Source organism: Fundulus heteroclitus, chromosome 13 (genome assembly GCF_011125445.2).
Source record: "Fundulus heteroclitus isolate FHET01 chromosome 13, MU-UCD_Fhet_4.1, whole genome shotgun sequence".
NCBI lineage: Eukaryota > Metazoa > Chordata > Actinopteri > Cyprinodontiformes > Fundulidae > Fundulus > Fundulus heteroclitus.
The window spans coordinates 873,090-900,955 of NC_046373.1; the positions used below are offsets into that span (position 1 = coordinate 873,090).

At 41.0% G+C, this 27,866-nt stretch overlaps 1 protein-coding gene across 2 annotated transcripts in view; it reads left to right on the plus strand.

The window, feature by feature from the left end:
• The window catches only part of ctdp1 (CTD (carboxy-terminal domain, RNA polymerase II, polypeptide A) phosphatase, subunit 1), a 96,172-nt gene extending 82,857 nt beyond the window's left edge, over nucleotides 1–13,315 (plus strand). The window contains exon 12 of one of the 2 annotated variants that reach the window (XM_021323195.2): nucleotides 10,866–11,014. In XM_021323195.2, the coding sequence (XP_021178870.2) occupies nucleotides 10,866–10,889 (24 nt within the window). In that variant the 3' untranslated portion in view covers nucleotides 10,890–11,014. Of the gene's footprint in view, nucleotides 1–10,865 lie in introns of both variants that reach the window. The other variant, XM_012875776.3, reaches the window with a different exon arrangement.
• Nucleotides 13,316–27,866: the final 14,551 nt, after the last annotated feature.

Consider the following 27,866-nt stretch of genomic DNA (forward strand, 5'->3'; position numbering starts at 1 on the left):
CAGTACCCGTACTGTATAGGTTACGATGTGAAAGGTACCCATCCCTCATCCATACCCAAGATGAGGGGCGTTTTATACCAACCATGAGTCAATTCATACTCCCCTTGGGAATATTGCTTACCAACAATGCTTTGAATTTGTCATTTATGGTCCAAAAGCTTAAATTTCCACAAGGGAGTACAATTCATCAAGAATATTTGTTTCTATGAGAAATATAAACAGTTAACTACATGAGTTGTAAATGGTTTGTGTATGGGTAGAAAATGAAGATCGGAGCTAATGAAGTGGAAAATTTACTCGTAGCCGTAAAGGACAAAGGAAGAAAAACAGAGACTTCGGAATTTCCTGACAGCCAGTAATCATCTCAGTGTATAAAGAGCCATTTCACTGCGGAAAGCAGATTTCTCATCTCGATGAATCAAAACACCAAACGGCCTCATTCATATAAGTAGTGCTGCCAAAGCCAAAAATCAGCTCCAGCACATACTAAAAGGCAGATCTGTCATCCCGTTGTTTGGACCTTCCTGCCAGCCAAGAGGAGAACTAAAAAAGAGTTCTGCTTTGTCGATTGACAACTGCCTCCAAGCATGCCAAACTTCTCTACCGTGAGCTTCCTGCCCTCAATCCTTGTCACCATGTATATTTCACAAGTGGGAGCTTAGAGGCTTGTGGTTTCAGAGATGACTCAGTCACTCTCTGAGTGCTTGTTGTTGGGCCATTATTCTTTCAGTGGGTTTCTCTTTTCCTTGCACCATTTACTTCATGCACCATTGTTCTTCAATTAAACCCAAACAATGCTGACGCATCCCTACAAAACTCTTATCTGTGAGAACAGGAGTCTACCTCCAGCTGATCAGTCAGCATGTGGGGCAGGAGGGACTCTATGAATCCATCTCTACCTTACATGTGCAGGTGCTGGTCCTATAATTAGAATATCATGAAAACGTTGACCCCCCCCCCCCCCCCCCCCCCCAGTAGTACCATTCAAAAAGTGAAACTTGTATATGGTATTTGTTCCTTAAACACAGACTGATATAGTTCAAGTGTTTATTTATTTTAATTTTGATGATTATAACTGATGGCTAATCAAAAAACTAATTCAGAATCTTAATTGGCCAGCAAACTTGCCTGACCTTGACCCCATATAAGGTTTATGGGCTATTGTGAAGAGGAAGATGCGATATGCAAGACCCAACAATGCAGAAGAGCTAAAGGCCACTATCAGAGCAACCTTGGATCTCATAACACCTGAGCAGAGCCACAGACCGATGGACTCCATGCCACACCGCATTGCTGCAGTGATCCATGGAAAAGGAGCCCCAACTAAGCACTGAGTGCTGTACATGCTCACTTTTCATGTTCATACTTTTCAGTTGGCCAACATTTCTGGAAATGCTTTTTTTTGTATTGGTCTTAAGTAATATTCAAATTTTCAGATATCCTGAATTTGGGGTATTCATTAGTTGTCAGTTATAATCATCAAAATGAAAAGAAATAGACATTTGAAATATATCACTCTGTGTATTGAATGAATATAATATACAACTTACACTTTTTGAATGGAATTGCTAAAAAAAAAGTAAACTTTCATGATATTCTAATTATATGGCCAGCACCTGTATGCAGTAATTGATACGGGATTAGATGGGAAAGGGAAGCTAAAGGATTGTTGCCTTCTATCCTTCCTGCCCTCATTAGTTCTTCAGGGACTTGTTAACGTTGAAGATCGGCTGTGTTCGTGTGCTTCACGTTAACTAAATGAACAGGCTGAAGAAGCCTTTGTAGCTTCAGCAAAACGCCGCATTTGGGTGGAAAAGCATTTGAAGCACGTGGAAGGATGGTATCTTGTTCTCCGCTTCTAATATCGCTTAAAGTAAACTGACAGATTTGCTCTCGATCGCAGACATTTAGTGATATATTTGTTAAGTCCATTACTCCCTCCTGGTTTTGCCCTTTGTTTTCTTTACCGTCTTACTTTTTTGAACTGTTTGTCTCCCACAGCTCATCTGTTCTGCTCACAGAGATCAGAGCGGTAAAAGGCATTTGAAGTGATTTTTGCAGAGGGTTGCCTTAGTCATCTTGGACCTAAATATGAGGAGGAATAGTTTTTGTACCCTTTCTATGAAGTCGTTCCCAGTGCAGCCACTCTGAACGCTCCCTTAGGCGACATTCCTGCTGTCTGGGTTGGAGTAGATGCGCTTTTACTGTCCTATATCATTCATTTCGGGTCCCTAATGCAACTCTAATGATGTGCTGAGGCTTGTGAAGCTGCAGACTGTTTGTTTGCCAACAGACACTCTGTATTACGTCCTTTTCTGACACCTGTAATGCAATCAGACTCCCACAATATGTACACATAATGATATTTAGGTGTAATGACTTCAACATCTGTCTGGGAAGCAACTGACTACACAATATGCTTTCCTACACCCTTTCTGTAAACTTTTCTGTTTCATTTATGGGTTAGTTTTGTAAATTTTCTGTACATTTGAAAAAAAAAATGACAGTTTTTGCTTTTTCTCAAATTATGATTCAAGTAGAGGCATTAAGATCCACTCCATAATTGCTACCTGGACGCCTACATCTTCATGTTTCACAGCTACAGCAACCTCCACATTAATTGGCTCCCTTTGTAAATATGTGTTAATAGTCTTTATTGTCATCATTTATTACAATAGTTTAATCTCACCCTCAGAAATTCCATGAAAAAAATCTTACCTTTAATATTATTACAGTTATTGTGTAGGGAACAGTAACTGCTGTGGTGAATATGTTGTACAGCTCCCCTTTTCATAGTAGGAGTGCACTTAAGCCTGCTTTATGCGTGATGCATTTTTTGGTGCCATGTTATGTTGTTTTGGCTACCATTCTCCGTTTGGCACCTTCTTTTGATTATTGAGCCGATGTGACGCGTGAATTTCTCCACTGTGAGATCAATAAAGTTTATCTTATCTTATTATTATTCGGCCCAAAAAGATCACCGCGATCAACAAATTGTTACCAGATCCCGGACTTTTGCCTTGTTTTGCTTTTCACTAGTCAAGCTAGCATAAGTTGGTGGGGTGGTTCTATTCTAGCGGCGGCATTTCCTGCTTGGCTTGTGAAATTCAGGAGCTTGAACCGGGTACCGCTGCAACATCCGGTCAAACTTCCTCCTCGTGAAATTGTTTGCAGCACTGCACGGCCTCGGTAACCGGACTCACAACCGCACGTGGCTGATGTGAGTGGACACATTAATTTTTAATTATCTGGGTTCCTTGCAGCGCGGCCACTGTACCTACACCGTATTCAGTGTGAGCTGCAGTAGCTGTGTCCGCACGTCTCATTTCCACGCGGAATGTACTTGCGTCAAACATAAAGCAAGCTTTAGTCTTTAGTTGGGGAAGGAGGGATGTTCACCTTCTTTGCACAATCTCTCTGGTTTGCCCAGTGTCCTGGGTCTTCCCTGGGTTCACCCCACAGATTTTCTATTGGATCTAGGTCTGGGGACTGAGATGAACGTGCAAAACAAAATAGATTTTGAGTTTTTCGCCATATGATTTGTATTTATACTCCCTCCAATTGGTGTTCATAATTTCCTGATATATCTAGGATTCTCATACTTACCGCATTTTTCGGACTATAAGACGCACTTAAAATCCTTACATTTTCTAAAAAAAAATGATGGTGCACCTTATTTTAGAACAGTCCAAATCACAGGGATTCATTGGTCCCTCCAACTAAAGCTTCTTTAACATTTCCCCTAACGTTACTTATCTTCTTTGAGCAAAACCTACTTACTTAATAAAATTTAAACAAATTGTGAGATTAGACCATCTCTTGCACTCTAGGAGTAGAATATCTGTAAAATGGCTGAAATATGAATAATGTTGTTTACGGCAATATTCCACTTTTATCACAATGTTTTAAAGGTGGATGTTTTACAGCTTTCTATAGACGACAGATATCACATAAAAGTAGATTTCATCTGAAACTCGGTTAGCAGTTGACACGAGTGAACATAGAGGGTGTGTGTGTGTGTGTGTGTGTGTGTGTGTGTGTGTGTGTGTGTGTGTGTTGGTGGGGGGTCGGATTAATAGCAGAAGATAGAGATTGGATGTAATGATCCAAAGCAAAAAGCAGTAGGGGGTGACTCAACCCCAGCACGGCCCCCTGCTGTCTCCACTGTTAATATTTGGAAACAGAAGAAGGATGGTGGGAAACATGTGTATGTAGACACTCAGCTGCGCGGACGCATGCAGCCTCTCCAGCCCCGCTCAGGTAGCAGAGACCCAATGACAGTGTTTGGACGTCGCAGCAAAACACGAAGCGTGACTCACAGAAAGCGCTCGGCCTTGACGCTTCTGCTCAGGAATGAAACCTCTTGTTAGTTTGAAGGATCAGCGCAGTTTCTCTGTTACACAAAGCTAAGCTTCTCCTCCCACACGTATCCCACGCAGTTGGCGGGGGTCCCCTGTAGCTGCCATGTCACCAGCCCTCTTTCGCTGATATTGGTCGACATCTAACCCCTAATGAACGCGGGGCCGAAGCCCAGCTGCTACTGCGGTTAATGAGAAGGGCTCTGTGTCGGACCTCCACAATAAGCACGCAACGCCGCTGCACACCTCATTAGCATCGTGGTAATAAGCCACTCTGCAGAGGATGTCACAGAGAACGCTGGAGTGGAGAGAAGGATGGCATGTTTGCTCACAGCCACATCAAAGGGTTCTTTAGCCACATCCCAATGTTTTTTTTTTTTTTTTTTTCCTCCACTGTTCCAGCTTCATCATTATCTATAAGTGGCTTGTTTGCAGCAACGCGGCAGTCATTGTTTGTCTTTGTTGTAAAATGTGTTCGCTGTGTGCACGTCTAAAGGTCGCCCATGTTTGGGATTTCTTTGCTAAAATGTCGTATCCGTGCCCACACATGCATTTCTAAGACGCAGCACATATTTTTATTTTTTTGTGTGTGTTTCCAAAACATGTAGAGATGTGTTTTCAGACCTTTGGTATCAGTATGCCCACGGATTGTGATTGTGACAGATATCACAGCTGAAGAAATAATAAGAAAAAAATGAAATCTGGTTTTAAATAGACCTTTTATAAATTCAATATTATATTCTTTTAGAACGCGGTGGTTGATTTTCAGTCTCCACTCTTTGTACAGATAGGTCCTGCCAGCGTAGTTGCTTCTGATTTCTCTGTGTAAAAACGACGGTAGAGTAACAGCTTTTAAGCCATTTTCCTCTACTGTTCTTGTGACCGGTCAGTAATTATTAGAAGCAACGGCGCTTATAGCAACGGAGAACAGTTGCTATAAAACAGGGTTTAGTATTAGCTGTGTTTAGCATCTTATGTGAACAACAGTGCCAGGTTTTGAAAGCTCAAAGGATAACATGGACCTACTTTGGACCATCATCGAGTTTTCTTCCATTTGTGACACTATGGGACTCTAAAGGTAATGTGATTGTGCAATGGATTGTGGGATGTGATCGTCATTTTCCTGGACAACAGCTAATGGCTCCATCTGAATACCCTTAATAGCTTCTAGCTCCTGTTCCTAGCTCCTGTTCCTAGCTGCTGTTCCTTGACCTTTCATGGGGTCAACAGTCAAAACTCTATCGTGGGGAGTAAAGGAGCTTCGGACTGTTGTGCCAAATTCGGACATCCTTTAACTCTGACGTCATTATGGGATGGAAATGCACATGGATGATGAGAGTCAAATCCGCGCCTACTGCCTTCCCGAAAATGAACGACAAAGTGCGTGCTCTCTGCTTTCCAGATATTTTTGTTGATTTCCGTGAGGTGGCCTGTGCTTACATGTCATGTTATGCAAAGGATTGTGGGATACCTTGAGGGTTCTTAGCACCGCTAAGGGACGTCACGGGGGTTCGTAGGCAAAGATTTTTTTTTCTAAGTGGACAAACTAAAAATACTTCAATTCAGGTCCCCAGACATGTTTTTAAATCATCTCTAATAAGCTTAAATTATTCTGGAAGGTTGGTTTTTTTTTTACACCGTTATCGTTTATGTCTACAATAAATCAAAATAGTATTATCAATATAAGCAACAAGAAACAAAAATTGTCTTTACAAAGCTGGGAACAACTCCAAGTGAAGACACGGGAGGACCTGAGAGTTTTTAGCTAATATCTCAATGGAAACCACTTAAACACTATTTTCCCTTGGTCTAATTAAGATCTTTGGTACTTTTCATAGAAGTGGTTAAAGAAATGAGAGGAAATTATCTAGTGTGCTTTTAACAAATTACCTAAAGATGTATTTGAAAAAAGATTTGTTTGCTTAAAAATGTCACAATTTCACCTCTAAACCTGGAGTAGGAGCCAGTGTATCCCTGAACAGGTCAGGTCGAAGTTAAATTGTATAGAACTATTCTTTTGAAAATTAGGATATCTGAGGAGGAGGAAGCAACATTCAAAGAAAAATGATGAGGCTTTCAGAAATTCTAAAGAAATATTGATTAAAGCCCTTTTACAGCTGCTCAGAGTACTTTACACTGTGTGCAAAGCTGAACAAAGAGCAGAAGCTGAGTCAATGTGGCAGAAATAACAGGTGATAAAACCCACCTTTTTTAAAGATGTTTGTTGTGAAGGGAAAAGAAAATCAATGTGCTTTAACCATTGACTAAGGAAAAATCTTTTTTTTTTCTTCTGATTATCAAAATTGAAAAGAGATGAGATGAAGAGTAACAGCCAGATGTGTCCAACTGTAAATCTTCCTACAGAAGAAAATTTACCTGATTAATAATAAACAAAGAAATAAGAACCCTCTGATACATTATTTCAGGCATTATTTTTATTTTTCCTCCGTTTTTTCAGTCTGTCTGCATAGTATGGTATTACAATGGGAAAAAAACAAACATTAATACCTATACTAGCAGGTGGTGATAACGTTTACATCGCAATTCAAACCTGAGCAATGTGAAAGCAATCTCTCCTAATTATCGCAGCTCCTGTTTTCAACACTGCCTTCAGTTTCTTCGGCTTACATTGGAAAAATGTCTTAGTTAAAGAAGACATCACCTAGCTCAGCATATCCTATAAAACAGTGGAAAATAATGCTGGTGTTAAGCCTTCTGCAATAAATCAATCACATGATAAATGAAAATGAGCACATTTTTTATTTGCATACGTGTTAAGTTTTCATTGTGTCTCCCTCTCTGTCTACTACAGAGACTGGATGGCAAAAGGTTTCACTCAGGTGCATCAGCCTCAACTCAACTCACCCTCCCCTTCTTGTTTCATTAGCCTAGGGATGAGTGAACGCCTGCGTCAGGAATCTGCCAAGCACACAGTCTTGTTGCGTAGCTCAGAGTGTAGCCTCAGAAACACTAGTTGAGATTTGGAAAAAACAGATTTAAAGCCGAACGCAACAGCTGCAGTGTGGGAGCACTTTGGATTCAAACTGAATGACTGTGGTGAAGCACTTAACCTTTTAAAATTTCAGCTCCGGCTTCCTGGAATAAAGTGCAAAAGGATTGAACAATGTCATTTCTTAGAACGTTGAGGGGACTTTAAGTCCGTTTTAAAGGACAGGGACATTAGCTCACCTGACTCTTTTAACGGCCCAAATGTTTAATGCTGTGTGATAACTCCTGTTATTATTATTCAATAATCATTTTTTTGTTTTTTAAAATCCAAAACTCTTGTTTATGTCTGTGAATGTGTTGTTTTCTTATTGGTTATGTTGTGTTTTGTGCTGTTGTCTTGGCCAGGTCACTCTCGGAAAAGAGGTTTTAATCTCAATGAGTGTTTTCATGGTTAGATAAAGGACACTACATCTACTTCACCTGTATGAGACAAAATCTCATATTTGTTGTAAAATGGTAGCAATTAAACGCGGCAATACAACCGACATGCATCTGCATCTAAAACATAATCTGATGCAGTTTTACCAGCTAGGAAAAAATCTACCACCAATGGACCCTCTGTCTTCCCAACAGCCCACAATCACTGGAGTGTTTAATCAACAATCAAAATACGACTGGTGCACCCCCAAAGACGGTGTAATTTAAGGAGACCAGACGCCCCCAATTTCCCGGAACAGTCCCTGTTTTGGACAACTTGTCCCCGGCTAAAGTTGTCCTCCGAAATCTTCCCTATTTCAAGGTTTTATGAATGAGGACAAAATGTTGCGCTCAACAACAGTTATTATGGTAGCTGATATTTAGAAATGAAACTCTATTGGTTATTGAGGGTGTATTTGGTTTATTACGTCATTATCATTATGTTATTTGAAAATGGTCTCCAAACAACAATATTATCTTTTATCACAATGATTTCAAGGACAATTATATCATCTAGCAAAATTTGTTATAACAAAAGCCTTAGCTGTTGTATAAAATCCAAGTATTTCTGGGCTAGCTTAAAGCCACCACTGTTTTAAAATCTGGTTTAAACTAAGTCTAACATTTTAAGCATTTTAGCCTAGCCTAGCTTAGCTTAGTTTAGCTAGCTAAACATATGTAGCTTCCCTTCAAAAAAGAAAACGGGTGAACAAAAGCAACATTTAGCTCCAACTCGAGCACAAACAACTGCTGTTTCTGAAATGTTGGACAGACATTCTTAATGTTACCTTTCACATTTGTTTTACAAGTTATATATTAAGAATTTTTCTTTCTTTGGTGGTAGGGGGGAACCCTTCCTTCCTTCCTTCCTTCTATTGACCTAGGTCTATGCTACCCTTACCAAACTGTGACCTATACCTACAGCAGTATGAAGTGGATAATTTCTCAAAGAATAAAGTTTGAATAAAAGTTGTTATATGTTCTCTACAATCTCAGCAACAAAAAAAATGTTTTTTTTTTTTTTTTGTAAATAAAATGTTTAGTGTTTGTGTCTGATTATTACAGTGTAGGTGTGTTCCTTTCTGCCAGCTCACCATGAAGCCAACTCTATAAGAATCCTAAAGCTGTTTGGCCAATTTTTACTGGAAGTTTCTTTCTTTAGTTGTGCTTGACGAAAACACTTCATTGTTCCACATTCATGCAATTATTTGATTTTGATTTTCCTACTTTTTCTCCTTCAAACACAGACACTGGTGGGGTTGCTGTTCAAATATTGCTAAACATGAAAATAGCTTTTATTTTTTTTTTTTCAAACTCTTATGTGTGACAAAAATGAAGAAAGAGAGAAAAAGAATAAAATCCTTTCTTTCCAGATTCTTGTGTGTTTCTGTTTCTAAAATCTGAATATTTTGTCTCAACAAGCAGAGGGCTTTCAGATATAATTACAATTTAAAAAAACAGATACTTCTCAGGATCTCATGTTTTTAAAGGACAGCATCAAACCTCGGGTAAAACAACTTAAAAATTAAATTGAGGTTAGAAAAAATACAGAAATAATTAAAAAAAAATCTCTCAGCTTTTTTTTTTAGAAATCCATCGGTCTTCATATTAATTTGAGCGAGAGATTGTCGCCACCGTACTGCTTCCCTCTGGACGGTTGGTGCCTTTATGCTTGCAGCAGCAGCAGCTCCTCTCCGTCCTCTGTGAGCTGCTTCAGCCCGGGGTGGAGGTGGTAATTGGCTGCACGCTGCATGCAGCCCATATGGGGAGCGAGCGCTCGTTAATTGCTCGTTGGATTCTCAAGGGAGCGAACCTGTTCTGAACGCGCACTGCTACAAATTGCATAGCTGGATCTTTCCTTTTTCTTGCGCTGTCTTGCAAAAAGTATTAATGCACCTTGAGTTTTTCTTCTCAGAATTTGCCAAGAGACATCCACAGACATCAATGACCAAGATTTAAAATGATAGACAACTATAAATAGTGCATGGTTAGGAGGCGGGAGGGAAATTATACATTGGTTTTCAAAGTGCCTTACAAATAAAAATACCAAAGAAGTCTGGCGTGTATTAGTATTTAGCCCCTTTTGTGCTGATAACCCGAAATATTACTGAACACAACCAAATGCTTTCCAGTCACCTAAGAAGTAAATTGAGGATAAGCCTATAATTCAATATCACTATATTGAGGTGGGAGGGCTCTTCAGGAACAGTGAGGGTTGATGAGAAGATGGGCGGAGCTAAACACCGGTTACCTGACCACGCCAGATAGATTTGCTTCGCATATCCATCTGGAAACCTTCCGTTGAAGTAATTTTGGGAAGGGGCGAAAATACTGGTTAGCTGATTGGCCTATGTTGGTGATGGACGGGCCAAATAAACCAATCAGATTCGTCGTCGCTCGTAACAGAGCGACGACGAAAACACAACCACAAGCCAAGCTACTCTTGCTGCTGCAGGTAAAGGCTCGTTAGCTCAGCAGAGAAATACTCTGTAATTCCGATAAAACTTGCTCGATAGCCACGCTAACGCTAGTTTCATCGGCTGAAGCCGCCATGTTCTTTAGACTGAACTGTCGCACTTCTCGTTGCGTCACACCTCAACCCGCCTCAAAGCCAACGCTGATTGGACGTTCGTTTGGTGAACGGCTCCAAATTTTCTTTAACGGAGAGTAGCCAGACTGATCTGCGAGTGAAACCTTGAAAGCTCGCGAGATCAGGATGGTCTCACGAGGCTAAAACACCGGGCAGTTCTGAAATTAACCCTGTCAGAGACTGACCTTTGCTGCTCACATACTCTCACATACTCTTCGTCACTACTCTGGTAGAAGCATTCCCTAAAAGGCTTGCAGCTAAAACTTCAGCAAACACTGGATCGACTCATGACGGCGAAATTAAAATGAATGCCATCGGTTTCGCTGAATCTTGTTTTGAATACCGTTGCAAGGCCCTGAATGCTGCCTTTGGTTCTGTTTTCTATCAGCATCGGAGAGGCTTTAGTTAAAATGTGCTGTGTCTGATGTCACAAACACAGAAACTTAGCACGCAGGCAGCGTCTCTCAATCGACTTTCTTTCTTTTATCCAGGGGCCACAAACGGAAGCACGATGAAACCGGAGAGGAAGAAGAGGACGGCGACAAGGAGGGCACGGAGAGCAAGCCAGATAGGCCGGACTCCGCCGACGACTCCTCCAAAGACTCCAACGAGGAAGAGGAGGGCAGCAGCTCAGAGGCGGACGAGATGGCCGCCGCCTTGGAGGCGGAGCTAAATGATTTTATGTGACGAGGAAGCCGAAGCTCGAAACTGATTAGAGACGACTAAAAGCCAGCCCTTGCCGATGTCACATGTGGTACTTTTTTTTTTTCCCCCCTCCGGAGTTGGTGTGGTTCAGAGATGGGAGAGATGAATGTGTGTTGTATTAAAACCTGAATGTCCTGTACAGAACCAGCGCCTTTCTGTGTGAATAAAGGCTTGGACTTTTGTAGCACTGCTATATATACATATATATAGACATAAATATAAATAGCCGTTTTTGGCATAAAACCTTTGATGTTAACATTTTATTGTGAGGTAACAAACTCTAGAAGACATGCAATTTGATACTTTTTGTGTTGTTTTTTTCTATTTGAATTTTTATATTAGTAAAAAGATGAATAAAAAACAATAAGTGTATATTTTGCTGATGGTTTTTGCCAAAGAATTTCAAATAGGTTTGCCAAGTTGTGCAGCTAAAACTTTTACTCCTGACTTCCACTTTTTAAGGTTTGTTTGTTTTCGGTCTCCTCAGCAGGTTTTTAGGGTCAGCGTAACTAATTAATCCAGACATTTGAATGTGTTTCTGCCATTTCTTTGTCGTTTGAACGTCTTGTAAACTTTTGTGTGCTAACGGGTCTTCAGTTAGTGATAGCTTGAAGAAAGCATCCCAGTGCCAGACAGTGAATCCCACTCTGCCAATTCTGATTTGTCGTTTGCCCGGATATGAACTCATTAAAAAAAAAAAAACAAAGGAAAAAAAAAACGTGCTCTAGTTTCTCTGATGGAGGTAGTGATTTTGAATTGAACAGAAAAGAGGAATTTACAAGGTTTTCCATAACTTTTATTTGAAGCACCTGCTGGTGTCTTCAGGCACTTTTTGAGTTTCGATGAGTTTAACAAATCAGGAAAAAAATTCAGATTTGTCACCATCCGACTTGCTTCTCAGAGATCACAGCCAATCATGGGAAAGTTGACCGACTGATTCGTTCGCCTCGAGAAAAAAAAAACATGGAAAATACATATTCCGTGCGCTTGATAGTAGATTGTAGAATTGCTGCTTGAAGGTTTTTCCACTAATGTTCTCCGGGGGACGTTGACAGTCTTTATTCTAAGGAACCAGCTGGCTGAAGTGCTCAAGATTAGCAAAGCGTTACGTGGCATAAAAACAGGCAGATCCACCAAAACCGTCAACAGGGGCGTGCTTTGGTGGCGCAGTGGTTAGCACGCACGACCCATGTACGGAGGCCTTAGTCCACGATGCGGCCGACCCGGGTTCCACTCTGACCTGTGGTCCTTTGCCGCATGTCCCTCCCCCTCTCTCGTACCCCCTTTCCTGTCAGCCCACTGTAAGAAAAACAAGCCACTAGTGCTGTAAAAACCTCAAAAAAACATCAACGGGAGAGAGGTGAAAAGGTTTGTGCTGAACTCAAACTTTAGATCGCTAGTCCTCCATGTTCACGCTTCCTCTCCTAACCCCTCTAAACCTCAGATATGAAACTAGAGCATCACCCTCCTAAATGAGTGGTTACATGTTTTTGTTTTTTTTTCTCTCTAGGAAACGGCTTGGATTGGTATGTTTTATTTTCTACTTTGTTTTTTTTGTTTGGGGCGGGGGCGATAAGCTCAGAGCTCTTGGCATAATACTTGAATTTGCATCGTTGTGATGATCTTTCTCCAGGAAACCGGACTGCGTTTATTAATTCAGAATTTTCCAGTCGACTTTTGTTCCTGCTCTTCTCCCAGCGAGCTCCACCATAAGCGCTGAGCAGAGATGCAGGATTTCACCCGTTCCTCACCTACTGCGGTGTCATCCAGCTTCCCGATTGCAGATTTCTCCCGTGATCCAAAAAGCGTATTGTGCGCCTAACAGATCTAATGATGGATTAATGGTTGCTAATATATTTACCTCTAATGTCTGTTTGAAGTCACACCCACGGCTCCGCTATTGTTACTGTTCCTTTTGATTCTTGTCTTGAGCTCACCATCTTCCCTATCAAAGCTGCACAGCTCAATCACTGTAATTAATTTCTGAAGGCTGATTTCTCTCTGTGATATGTGTTCAGTGACTGTTTTGCCATCAGTCACCCCCCCCCCCCCCCTCCTCCCTCCACACCCACATGTTCTCCTTTTTGTTTCCTTTCACTGTGTTTCTGTGCTATGGTTGTGGTTTACCTAGGTTTTCATCAAACAGGTATTATGTGAGGTATTTGTAAAGTCTATTTCCTACCTGACCCAGAAAAAAAGTGGATACTTTTATGAAATAAATATGTTTCTGAAGAAATTTGGTTGAATTTGTATTTGTATTTTTTTTTCATCGTGGATTAAGCCATTCCTGGTACACCTTTTGTCATGCTACGACACAAACTTCAAATTGTTTTTGGGGATTTTGAGCCACATACCCAACACAGCAGTGCAGAAGTGATCTTGTATTCAACCCTCTTTACACGGACACTTACAAATAAACTCCCCTATGCCAAATTTTCGTTTAGAAGTCGACTTCATTAAATGGTCCATGTGTGTGTCACAGTATAAATCCAGCTGTTTTCTGAAGGCCTCAGAACTTTGTTGGAGAACAAACAGCATGGTGAAGATGAAGGACCACAGCAGACGGGTCACGGAGAGAGTTGTTGAGAAGTTTAAAGCAAGGCTGGGTTATTCACCAACCCAAGCTTTGAACGTCTCACTGAGCTCAGTTCAATTAATCATCTGAATTTGGAACGAGCGCGGGGACAACTGCAAACCTACAAAAAACAGTCCATCTGAAATAACGAGTGCGAGAGCATTCATCAGCCAGGAGGCCCGTTGTAACTGGAGGAGCTGCAGGGATCTGTAGCTCAGGTGGGAGAACCTTTGGACATCGGTTGTCCAATCACCAACAAGGCACCAACAAAGAAGGATCATTTCCAACATGTGGAGGACTCAGCAAAGGCAGACAGCGGTGCCCTTATCACATTAGAAAAATTTAGCTCTTTTTGTCTTGAATGTAAAAAAATAACTCGCAGTTAACTGCATAGTCCCCACAGTGAAATGTAGTGGGGGGCATCATCCTGTGGGGAAGCTTTTCTTCAGCACAGTGAGAGAAGATGAATGAAGCTGAATGTGGGCCAATTTTTTTGGAAGAAAACTTGCTAGAGGCTGCTGGTGACTTGAGGCTGGGCCAGAGACTCGTCTTCCAGCTCAGCAGTAAGCTTACACCGACAGCCAGAGCTACAGGGCAATGGTTTTTGATCATTGCACATCCATGTCTTAGAATGGCCCAATCAAAGTCTGGAGCTAAATCTGCCAGAGAATTCACTTCAAATCCTTTATTGTCACTGTACACGTGTCCAATGAAAATCAATGCACACCCTCTAGCCCCTTAAAAAAATCTTAAGATGTTAGCCCAGATAGATCTACGACGCTTTCCTGATGGCAGCCACTCATGTCGAGGAGGAGGACGGTCCTGTGTGATTCTTCTTGCTCGACGCGGGGAGCAGATGTTCAAAAGGCCGAACAGTGTGGGAAGTCGTGACGGTGTCCTGAGCTGACTTTGGTACTTTCTCAAGAGTCTTCTCATCAGTTGACGTGCAACTTGTAAAGCACACCAAGATATCATGAGAGATGATGCTCTCAGTACAACGTTTAAAAAAAAAAAAAAAAAAAGACAACATCAGCTTCTGGGACTTCTCTTAATGACCTGAGAAAGTATCGCTGATGCGCTTTTCCTACAGGAACTGTGATGTTGACAGAGCACCTGAAGTTCTCAGAGATGTGTGTCCCAAGTAATTGAAGTGCTGACTCTCTCCACCACTCCCTCTGCAGTGAATGGAGGGATCGGCTGCCTCTCCTTCCTGAGCTCGACCACAGGTTCCTTGTTTTGGTGGAGTTGAGCGTTAGGTTGTTGACAGAGCACCAAGTATGTAGTTTTCATCTCTGCCAGCAGACTCATCTTTGTTGTTTATTATGTGGGCCAAAACCTGAAAGTTGTTCTCAGACATGCTTCACTCAGACTGACTGAGCGGGAGTCCTTTTGCAATGAGGAAACGAGCAAAAACTTCACCCCCTTGATGTGTGAGACTGGTAGAGACATAGCTACCCCAAAGTAGTCACAGCTGTAATTGGAGGGAAAGGTGGTTCTGCACAACATTGGCTTAGGAGTAAAGAAAACAAATGTGCTTCCCGCTTTTATAATCTCTCTTTGTACAGAAAGTTAAAAACCATGTGTCATTTTCCTCTCACTGCAGGAGGTATGGAGGACTGCATTGTGTCGGTCTGTGAGATAAGATCCCAGTAAAATACACTGCAGATGGAGGGTGTAAAATGACAAGATGTGAAACGCGCAATGAATATTATAACATGTGTGTACTTGTACTTGTAGTATAAGTACATACATGTTATAATATATATATATATATATATATATATATATATATATATATATATATATATATATATTTTACCACCAAAGTGAGGACATTTATTTTTTGGTTCACTTTTTTTAGGGTTAGGTTTAGGTCGTAGTAAGTGCTGAAAATGAATGGAGGTCAATACAAGGTCCTTCGTAAGTTTGTAAAACCCAGGTGTGTGTGTGTGTGTGTGTGTGTGTGTGTGTGAGCATGTATAGCTATCGTTATGTGGACCAAAACTTGACAGTAGACCAACATTGTTAAGACAATTGGACTTTGCAAAATGTCCTCACAATGCAAATTGCGCTAATACTTAGGCTAAGGTTTGAATTGAGTTTAGGTTAAGTTTAGGGTTAGATATGTACCCATTACTTTAGGTTTAGGGTTAGGGCATAAATAGCAATTGAAAACGAATGGAAGTCACTGCAATGTCTCAACAACATTGTATATACCAACAAGGGTGTGCAGGTGTGCGTTTAAGGCACTGCGCACAAGAGAGACTTTCAGTTTTAAACAGTAAAATCCTCATACCTATGTGAAGTCGTAGGACTTCACACTGAATGATCTGTATTTCATGAAAGTGTCTTATCCATGAGGACACATTACATTTTATTTGCAGTCAGAACTCGGCAATCCCAGCTTCTGATTGGAAAAATCAGCTGCTAAAGTGGGACTTTGCCCTCAGAAAGTCGGAGAAATTTGTCAAGGTTGTCGGATCCAAAAAGGCAGCTCTTCATATTAGCAACTGAAAACTGTGATGAAAACATGTTTATTCTACAAGACACAGTTGTAAGAGTGACTCTAAAATCAATGTTACATGTAGCGGCTACAACTCTGAGCCGATCAAATTAAGTGCTGTTTGCATGCGGAGAGTACAGCTTCAAAGAACGTTTGTAAGAGGTACTATGAGCAAAACAAGAGATTTCCTGGCCGTCGCCATATTGGAATCTTAACCTGTTTTATTTATTTTTTATTTTGGAATCCCAACCTCTCCGACTGTGTTAACTGGAAAGCTTTTTACTCAGGTCTACCTCATTCCCAGCTCCTATTTTTGATTTGCGAGGCAAATGGAGTGCAACAACATCCCATTTAACTCCTTGCCTTTATTCATATTTATACAGTATGTTGCGCCCCACGAAGATCCTCCTCTACACATTTACCTAATGTCAACTTGCAAGTCTGAATGCATAGGGGACCAAACAACTCACTTGTGCGTAAACGCTAAACATTCCTGAAACGTCTTGATTGTGCGGATAGGTGTGAATTGTGGGAGCATGGCGGTGCCTGCGTGGCTGTTCTGGCACCAGAAAGCCATCTGTGATATTACTCTGTCGTCTCGTCATTCCGTCGAGGTAATGGGTCCACGGGTGAGATGTTGATTACACAGGAGATGGCAGGAGAAATCAGTCATAAAGTCTAGTCAAAGCACCGCTCATGCAGCTTTTTGATGGCCTTTGATGGGTTTTTCCTCTCCTGAATGTCTGATTATGGGTTGTCTGAGAAGTGAGAGCAAACAGCCATAAAGGTGGGACATTTTATTTATGCCACACCGGTCAGGTATCTTTTAATGCTGCCAATTAAGCAAAGGTTGGGTACATTTTCCTTTTTCCAAAGCAACATTTAAAAAACTATTTATGATCCGACCTTTGTCTTTACAGCTTCAGGTGTGGGACATATGATCGCACTGTTCATACAAACACTCTTATTTTTACTCAATTTAACACACGTTCATTTAATATCGGCCAATAACTCTCACACAGTTTTAAATTCAGTTAATTTTATTTATAAATGGCAGTCAAACTAAATCCTTAACAACATGGGAAACGGGATGGAAACAGAAAGACAGAGTTTTTTTTTCGTTTACTTGTTTTGGTAGCTGTATGAATAGTTCAGTCGTGAACTTGCATGAGTTTGCACTTTTCATGGCCCGTCAGAAGTGCACTTGAAGACGCACGCTAATCCACATAAACAGGTCTCTTACCGAACGTTTCAAAGAGCTCCGTTTGCTTCTTTCCGTCTTTGAAGTTCTGATGTAGTTTTTTCTTTCTTGAGTCATGTCGGTGCTCCTCCAGAGTTGAAACAAGGTGAACAAAAAATAACTAGGTTCTGATCAAAGGCAGTTCCATCACCCCCCCACCGCCCAAACATCCACATTAGCAGAGTTCAGAAAAGAGAGCTACTAGATAGAGCACAGTAGTATAATAAGTACAGTTATAATACTACTAATGCAGTGTAGCATTAAGAATTGATTTCTTAATGCCAAAGAGAGCCCAACAGAATTACCTTCAGAAGTGGAGCATTACTAGTTTTGTTATTGTGCTCCGATTCATATATATGCAAAAACTTTATTCAATATTTTATTTTGGGATTATTTCAAGTTCAATGGACACAGAAACAGGAAGCTAAAAGATAAAGAATAGAATATAAAAAGATGAAGCAAACCATTAAACGGGAGAAAAGGTGACAAAAAAGAGGAGAGGAAATAGAGCGTGCAAGATAACATCCCCGGAGTCTGCTTCTACACGTGCAGAGAGATAAAAAAGACCAACCAAAAAAAATTTATCACAGGTACAAACAACCAACGCCTTGATAACATCATATAAAAATATGCAGTATTGTTTAATACAAGGTGTATGTAGTGACACCCAAAGCTAATTATAGGGGTTTTCTGTGAGAGTGAGTCTGTAAGCACCCGATCCAATGGGAATGGTCTCTACACGGGAGAGGGGGCAATCCAAAACCCAACCTGACAAAAAGACAAACACATAAACACAGGCACGCAGTGACTTATACACGTTTCCCCCCCTAATACCAACACATGCAAATGCTCATAACCACACACACGAGAAAAGGCGCCGTACACACACTTGCACTCACCGCACACATCCTATACTCCTACGTCATGGTACTGGCACCCAAGAGGAGCGTCCAGCCCTCAGACTTCTTTCGTGTATAACCCCCCTCAAACAATTATAATGTAAGAAACTATCTGATGTGCTATGACAAAAGCTCATGATCTTCTTATTCTCAGCAGCAAACAGGGGGTCCCTACTCAACACATGGATGTACCAACTCCCCATTGATTGCACAGGCATAAAAGTAATAGAAAACTTAGAGCACAAATGACTGATGAGTTATATTTTATTATATGGTGCGCCCCTTCCTATTGCCACATTGGGAAACAGCACATATCAAAAACTGTCTCTGTGTAGAGCAGAGAAGGGTGGTGGAATGGGCTGTAAATCTATCAGAGCTTGCAATTATTACGCAACAGGTTAACTGGCTTCTCTAAATTGTCCTTAGGTGTGAGTGTGAGGTGTGAATGCTTGTTTGTCCTGTCTGTCTCTGTGTTGCCCTGCGACAGACTGGCGCCCTGTCCAGGGTGTACACCGCCTCTCACCCACTGACAGCTGGAGATAGGCACCAGCACCCCCCGACCCCATGAGGGATTAAGCGGGTCAGAAAATGGATGGATGGATAGATGTTGTCTTAAGACACTTTATCAAACAAACATCCAATTTACAACCACAAGTTTAAAGTCGATCCTGCCCAACCATACAGACAGATACCAAATGAATTTCATCCCATAGAGGAATGCAGTCAGTTTCAGTATATTACTGTCAACGTCCAACAGAAACAAAGGGTCAGATGCAACTTCTATGAAGAGAAAAAAAAAATGGTGAGAGAGCTTAAAATTAAGTTTAGTTTTTTTTGGAGAGTAGTAGGAGAAAGTAGCAGAAAGAGGAAAAAGTGCTCTGTATTTCACCCACTAACCTAAACATCTAGCAGCATAGCTAAAGAGATAGGGCTTCCCCTAAACGTTTGAGCTGTGTCTGCTATGAAGACAAAAATGGATAAAAAAAAATCCAGTTAATTATTAATTGTATGGAAAGCATAACATTTCTGCTCGATTTTAAGCCTTGAGGAATCATGTGAGCACTAAATTATTTAAAGGAAATAGAATACTCATCACACAGCTCAGAGAATTGCTAATTGGTAGAGAGAGAAACCTAATCGGCTATCAAAGGTGGGGTGTGCACAGATTTTACTCCACAAGACAAGATAGAGTGAGAAAGGATTGCTAATGCATGGCATGCACTTTCTCGACTGTTCCTAGTGTCAAGGGGTCAGCCATTTTAATTATACTTTATTGGTCAAATGCATAAAGGTGTAAAAAGTAAAAGGGTTCATACAGGTTCATATTTGTGTCCATCACAATGATGGGGATCATGTAATATTCATATGTGAGAGGTGCACCTTTAGAGCTGTGGTTCAGAGATAATCTCCATGAGGTCATGTCTTCCACTTTTTTAATAAAGGGTAAGCATGGATCTGGTAAAATGCAGAAGCAGCAACGTTTAAAAACTGCAGATAAAAGTATTCATCCCCTTGATATTGTTCCTGCTTTGTTGCCTTGCTACCTGGAATTATAATGGATTGTTTGAAGATGTGTAATTCATTTTGTGTGCGAGTGTGTATGTGTGAAACAGACAACAAACAGAAAATGTCTGTTCACCCCTCCAAAGTCAGAATTTGTGAAAGCATTATTTACAGCAATTTTTGCTGCAAATGGCTTTGGATTTGTCTCTGTGCGTTCGCCGCATCTTGCCTCTGGGATTGCTCCAGCTCCTTTATGATGGATGGTTTCCTAGGCCTTCATGACTTTGACTAGGCCACTGCAACACATCTAAATGTTTTCCCTTAAAACACTCGTGTGTTGCTTTAGCAGTCTGCTTCAGGCCATCGTCCTGCTGGAAGGTGAATCTCCGTCCCAGTCTCAAATCACAGGCTCACTGACCATTTTCCTAGTCCCTGCTGCTACCACCACGTTTCACCGTGGGGGATGGTGCATTTGAGGTAATGGGACTTGTTAGGTTTGTGTCAGGCACCGTTGTCCTTGTTGGCCCAAAAGTTATATTTTAGTCTCACTTGACCAGAGCAAGTCAAGTGAGACCTTCCTCCATACATTTGGGGAGTTGCCCATGTGCCTTTTGGCAATCTCAAAACATGCCTTCTTATTTTTAACAGTCATGTTTTTTTTTTTCCTCTGGCCGCTCTTCCATAAAGCCCATCTCTATGGAGTGTAAGGCTTATTGTGGTTCCATACACAGATCTTCCGGTCTCTGTTGTGGAGCTCTGCAGCTCCTTCAGGGTTGCTTTTGGTCTTGATTAATTCGTTCTTTCGTTTGTGTATAGATAGCCACAACATCTCCACACTAAGAATTTATCATTTGCAGAAAATTGGACATTAAAGGCCAAATGCAACTCAGGCATGCTATTAAGCTGAAATTCCTATGAAAAAGATATTTAATAAGGCTGATCAATAATCTTAGATTTCTAATATTCATGCTTGTCTGGTCTAACCAGCTCCTGCCCCGAGCTTCACATTTTCTCCAGGAGAGTTACACTGATCTTCTTGTGATGCACTAATCGTTGCTATCGGTGATCATCACTTCAAAACAATGTGGAGCTGCTTTTGTGGGTCGTTTGTCTGGGTTAAAATCACAAAAACCAGGCTGATTAGGTCTACAGCGAACAGAGAGGGACCTTTAGGTGGAACGCTCAGAGTTGTTTACCCACACAACTACAGTGTGCAAATAATCATGTACTGTTTATTAAAAACAATTGTGAGCTGCATTTTGGTAATGATCTGCAGGCAATTTTCATTTGCTTTGTAGTGTTTTTTTTAATGGCTTATTCTTTGTTTCATGTTCAGCAGTGGTGTTAGAAAACAAACTGATTATTCCTCAGATGTTCTCATGGTAGCACTGTTGTCTCGCAGCAAGAAGATCCTGCGTTCGAACCCCAGCCTCGGGTCTTTCTGCATGGAGTGTTGCATGTGTGACTTCTCTAGATGCTCTGGGTTAGGTTAGGTTAATTGGTCTCACTAAATTGCCCTTAGGCGTGAGTGTGCACATGGTTATTTATTCTGTGTTGCTCTGTGATGGTCTGGCAACCTGTTCAGGGTGTACCCTGCCTCTTGCCCAATGACCACGGGAGGTAGGCATCAGCCCCCCTGGCCCTGCATGGATAACTGGACATAGTTACATTTTCCTACCTCCTTCCTTACTGACTGGACTATTCAGACAGCACTTATGTAACACACTTAGTAAGGGTATTCGTATGGAGCCTAAGACTGTAGGCTGAAAGCCACATGAAATAGGAGACTGTAGCAACTTCCTATGGGCCGCCCCTCTCAGCGGGATGCCTCTTGAGATTCTACAATAGCTACCTTCAATGGGGTACCGCGCACGTGACGTCACCGTCTCAAGAGCAACGCCCCTTTTGCCGCTTAGGTAGGGCATACAGGAGAGAACGCATACAGGAGAGAACGCACGGATAACCCAGCTATTACAAGCGCAACAGAACCAGCGATCTGACCGACTTTACAGCCGTTAAACTTTCCCAAGACGATGTCCCAGGCACACGGTTTACTGGTCGCACTGTCGAAGAACACACCAACCTTCAGCTCAAACGATGGCTTGAGGTTCGAGGGCTTAAAAAGACTGGAAAACTGGCCGAGTTGATGAACGGTAAGCTTTGTTTTTTTTTCCTGCGCGGCGATCATGGCAGCGTCGGCCGTTTTTTTTTTGTTGTTGTTTGCAATCACCGTCCAGGAATGGGTATATGTTTAATGTTTGTCTCATTTGAAATGTTTTTGAGTAAGCTATCCTGGTAGCAGGCTATCATGTTAGCGCCTGCTACCATGATAGCCTATATGCTGTCATGGTAGCAGGCGCTACTTTATTAACATGTCGGCCACCAAAATACTCTTACCTTGACTTGATGTCGCTGGAATTGGGTCAGGATGTTCTTCGGTTGTGCCCTTTCCTCCGACAAAATGCTTGCTACATATGTACTTGAATTTGGTAACTTTTTCCGGGCTGAACTGTTGTGTAGGCCGACCGCCCCGGTGTTCCAAGCGCACACATTTCTCCTTGGCAGTCTTGAAGAAAACATCCTTCATATGTGGCCGATCAGCGTACCTCGAGTCGCTGTTGCACGTTCCATAGCAACAATGTTTAAAAACCATGGTCTTAGATTTGGAAAAAGCAGTCGTTTACAGAGTAAAACCTAGGCTAACGCACGTCTCTTTTACAGCAAAACAGTGGCGGGTTTCCGGAGTTTGCCCCACTGCGTACCACGTGATGTGACGTCATCGTGACGTTGTGTTTCTAAAAATAGCTCGCGCGCGGTACCCCATTTGCTTCCCATTGCCCTCTTTTGTCCAGGGGCTGCACAGGGTCCACATCGGAGGGACCAACATGTGCTCAAGCTGGAAACCAAGCAAAGTAGCTATAGTCTGTCTTTTGCAAACTTCTGGAACCAGCCTCTACAGAAACCAGCTTTTGTGATCCTTTTTAACTTTTGCAGGAAAGCTGGTCCGAGATTGCATCAAGTAGTTTCCTGAAGCTGCAACCGCCACAGCACCGAACACGGCCGTACTAGAGAAGCCGTGCAGAGTTCCCCGCAGAACCAAGCTTCCTACGGCCAGAGAGGCTGTGGAAATGTGGCCATGGAGCGGACATAAAGGGATGAGAGCAGCAGCCTCCTTGCCACCGGCCCGAACAGATACCTGTTCCTGCAGCTAATCATCGCGACTGGATGCCCCAAAGTCGCCACAATGGACACAAAGGCACATGGTTGGCCTAGATTAACAGGGAATGTAAAAGCAATGTAAAATTGTTAACTTATGTGGTTTCACTGAGTTTTTAAGGTTTAACAGGGGTTAAGGCCTGGAGCTAATAGGCTACGTGACTTGCTAGCGATCTTTGAAACAAACCTATGCTGATGTGTTTTGGGGTGTGTTTTAAGGTTATAACAAACTTTATTTCCATAAGGGATTTTTCAACACTGATTGGGCACTAATATTTATTGATGAGTATTTTCCGGTCCGCTCATTACACCAAATATAGGTAAAGGTCCTTTATATAAGCCCTGGTATCCGCTAGCATTAGCCGGTGCTATTAACCTCCTTAACAGCCTTGCTACTAACAAAGTTAATATATATATACGGTTTGTTTAAAAATAATGCTTGTTTTCCTTTCGTACAGCATGAATAGGGAACATTAAAGTTGATTTGGTATTTTGTGAGAAACCTATCAAGCTAATGGATAGGAGGTGCCCCTACACAGCTCCCGGTCATCGTGCTCTTATAGCAACTTCTAGCGTTGTAAGTTACCAATTCAAATCTTTATTATTTCTTGAGAAATAATTACAATAATTACAAATCATGTGTCCTCAAGGTTATTGAGTTTTATTTAGCAAACCATTCTTTAACATGTATTTCCTCAAATAATGTTTTATTTCACTCGGAGTTGCCTTGTGAATGGGTTGAACACATACCAAATGTTTTATCAGTTAAGCTAATTTAACCTCATACCAAATTCTTTTAGATTAACTTTGGTTCTTTAACTTATACCTTCATTGAGCTCTAAATTCATTGAATCATTTTTATGACGATGGTTTTCAACTGTCTTTATTTGTCCTTTTGTGTGTACATGGGTCCTTAGTTTCTTTAATCTTAATCTTGCTTAGTAGTTTTAAGTTTCACTAGCCTAGTAGAGAAGATTCTTTGATTGAAATATATTGTTAATTCATGTAAACTACATTATATAACTGTGTTCCCTGGATGAGCATTTATTTCTGTTAATGAATTCTTATATTTGAAGAGAGCTTTTATTTTATTTTTTACCAGAGTACAAATAATAAGTTAATTTAACTTTAATTTATGTAGTGAGCTTGCAAATGTACGTGTTTTAGTAGTGCAAGTGCTACTGTTTGTCTTTCAAAAGGTGTTTTTTTTTTTAACAACCAGAGTCACTGCAGAACCTCAGCTAATCCCTTTTCCGACAGAAAAGCAGTCTCATCCAAAAACTTGTATGCTTTGTTGTCTGTTTTAAAGCGCTGGAGTTGAATTATCCGCTTGGTTCCTGAGAACCCTGAAGGCTTTCTGTATAAGTAGGGTTTATGAGAGATTACCAGAGTTTAGCTCAAACCTGGACTAAGCTTCTTACAGAGCAAACACATCCACATTAGCTTGACTGTTTTTGCTGTGATGAACCTTTATTTATGGTGTTCAAAAGCTGTATCTCTTATCCTTGAGGAGGTGAAGAGGAGGGCAACATAGAGCAGCGGCAATTTCACTGCTTAAATGATGCGGGATAAAACGGAATGAGATGGAATAAAAATACTGAACATACTGAATGACTTCATACAAAAACCTTTGTAGGTGATGAGAAGGCGACTCCTGTGCAGAGAAACGGGACCCATGCAGTGTTTCAAGTGCAGTTCTGGCCCATTCTTCCCCACAGACGGCCTCACCAGATGAGCGCTGCATGTTTGGGATCGTCGTGTCGTTGAAGCATCCATTCTTATTTCATCTTCATCACCCTGGTAGATTCATTCTCGCATTCATATGTAGTGTCTGTCTGTGCTGTTTGCTGAAAAAGGCCCCACACCATGGTGTTTCCCCCCTCCACACTTCACTGTGGGTGTGGGCTTTCTGGGGTGATGTAAGGAGGCTCTTTTAGCATTTGATGAAGTGTGCCATGGCATCTGAAGAGTTCAATTTATGTCTCATTTGAGCAGATTGTATTCTCCCAGTATTTTACGTGTCTAAATGTTGTTCAGCCAGCTTATTCTTTGAAACAACTTTACCTGTTAATCTCGGGGTCTTTCTGAAGCTCTCCACGGGTGGTTCTTGACTCTTGGATGACTCTTATGATCCTTCTTTAGACTCTGTTTGAAATCTTTCTGGGAGCATCTGGCCATGGCTGGTTTACGGGCTAATGATGTTCTTTCCACTTCTGGATTATAGCTCCAACAGTGCTCAGTGGAATAAGGTCCTGGGAGAGCTCATCAGTTTTGAAACCTTGGTGATGAGACACCTTTCATAGTCCCATCAGCTGAGACTGAACCAGCTGGCATTAATTTGCATTAATAAAGTGGCAGGATTGCCATCTAGTTACTGATGGATTTCAGATGGATTTCCATTGCTCTTTTTTTGTGCTGATTATGATCATTTGTTGAGCTGGCCTTGAAGCACTTAAAGATTGCTTTTAAAGCCTTTGAGGACAACTTCTTGCAGCTGAAGCTTGTTCTGAATGTTTCTAAAACAACACTTAGGCCACATATGAATTCTAATGTGATTGCTTTGGATGGGATGACCATAGAGACAGTTCCTATAAATACCTGGGTATCTTGATCAATGACTCCCTCACTTTTAAAGCACATATGCGCCAACTAATTGTAAAACCGACAAAAGTATAACTTTACAAGATGCTCAACATTCCTCATTTTAACTCAGGGGGAAGAGTTTTCCCATAATTACTAATATTAGTGTCTGGGGCTGGTATTTTGTGGGTCACAGGCTGAGAAGTTTGGCCTCAACCTGAAATCCTTGAGGAATGATATTCTGCAGCATTTAGAACATCAAGAATAATATCCACCAAGTTCTTGGGGATTGTGGGGCTTATGACAAACGTACTTTGAATGCAATTCTGTGGTTATATAAAATTATTTTGTAGTTATATCAGGAAAAAAACTGACTTTGATCCTGCCAAAATTGAAATATGTAAATGTATTTTATAAAGGTAGGATATAATGTCTTTTTTCAGGCTTTGACAAAAAATATATAAATCATTTATAATAATATGAACCCACTGCAGAACACCATTTTAACACAATAGATTTCACTGTCAATAATCTACTTTACACATTCATCATTAACACAATTTCATTATTTTTGTTTGACAATGCCATTTGTTTTCCTTCGGGGGTGAAGGGAAGCGCAGCGCTCTGAGCTGCCCCAATCAGAGATGCACAGAGACACAGAGAAGCATTACTTATTATTATGGATCAAATCGCTACCCGTTCACTTTTCTTTACAAGCTAAATCTACAGTCTGGTTCTCCAACAGAGCGGGGTCTAGACAGAACTCAGATGAGGGTTATTTAGTTCTTTGAATTATTTACACATAAGATTGTCATGAAGATTTGTTTGTGAAAAATGAGGAAAGTGGACCAAAGACCTCTACTATGATAACTTTGGTTAAGATGGGTGGGATGGCCTTTTTAAAAGTATCAGTAAAATCGCCCAACAATTACAGGGCATCCATTTGAGTTAGATAAAGAATGAAGGAAGAATCTGATTCAGGCACCTCACACATGACCGTAACAACGCAGGGAAACACCTTTGAACTGAGGCCTCTTGTTATGATGTACGAGTAAGATAACATACAAGGAAGGTGATGCTATCAAAAGATTTCTCTTTGCACATCCTTCTGCAGCAGCAGCCCTCTGTGCTTTCTATACATCCTATTTCTGTTAAAGGTTCTGCAGAATGAGTGAAATCTGTGAGTAATCCCAGCCAGAGGCTGCAGCAGAACGACTATCACAATTTCACCTAATATAAAATATAGAACTTTGAATTTTTACATCACCCATCCTTGCTGAAATCCCAGGCAATATATATAGCAGATATATTTCTGTGCCTACACTGTAAACCCAGGCTTGTGTTAATGTCAACAGTTTTGTGGCGATTATTTTATCTTTTCAGCTTTATGTAAACAGTGTCCTGATACGAAACTAAACAAGTGGTTTCTAACACTTTTTAACATTGCTCAGTGTAATAATCGTGATTAACAAGGATAATAGAACATGTTAAAACGGTTTAAACCAAAGAAATAAGAATAGTGATACTACAATTTTAACAAAGTATTTATACTAATAAATATAATTAGCATTTTCTTGAATCATTGGAGGTCATTTTGATTGAAAATAAATTAGGATCTGGTTTTATGCAGAGCAATACAGTAAAATCTAAATGTATGACCTCTCCATTCTCTAAAAGCCTCTTCTAGCTGCAGGGTTATGTGGCTTGGGGGCTACGTCCTACCGGGGAAGAGGTGGGGAACACCCTGGTACAGACAGACAGCCCTTCATAAGCGGACACCATGCAAGTACACGCTCAGGAGGAATTATATAGTAAACTACAAACCTAACAGTCATGTTTTTGGAGAGATTCAGAAAGTTGGAGTACCCAGAGAGAACCCACACACGTGCAGGGAGAACATTTAAAATCCATGCAGAAATACCCCAGGATGGGATTCAAACCCAAGACCTTAGGCAACAGCAACTGCACCACCATGCAGCAACTCAACCTTATCACAAATCTTTGGATTTTCGTTTTTCATCCTACTATTTTCTGAACTAAAGAAACAAACAAGAAAGGATAAAAAAGAAGTGGTCTGTTCCATCAGCCTCTACTTATTCAAAAATAACATTAAAAAATAGGACATATTTAAAAAATATAAAATCTTAAAATGAATACTTAATACTAGCAACAGGTCTCTCTTGTAAATGACAACTCGTGTCTGAGTGAGACTACACGTATAAATAAAGGTTTATCAATAATAATAAAACTTTACTAGTGCAACTAAACCCA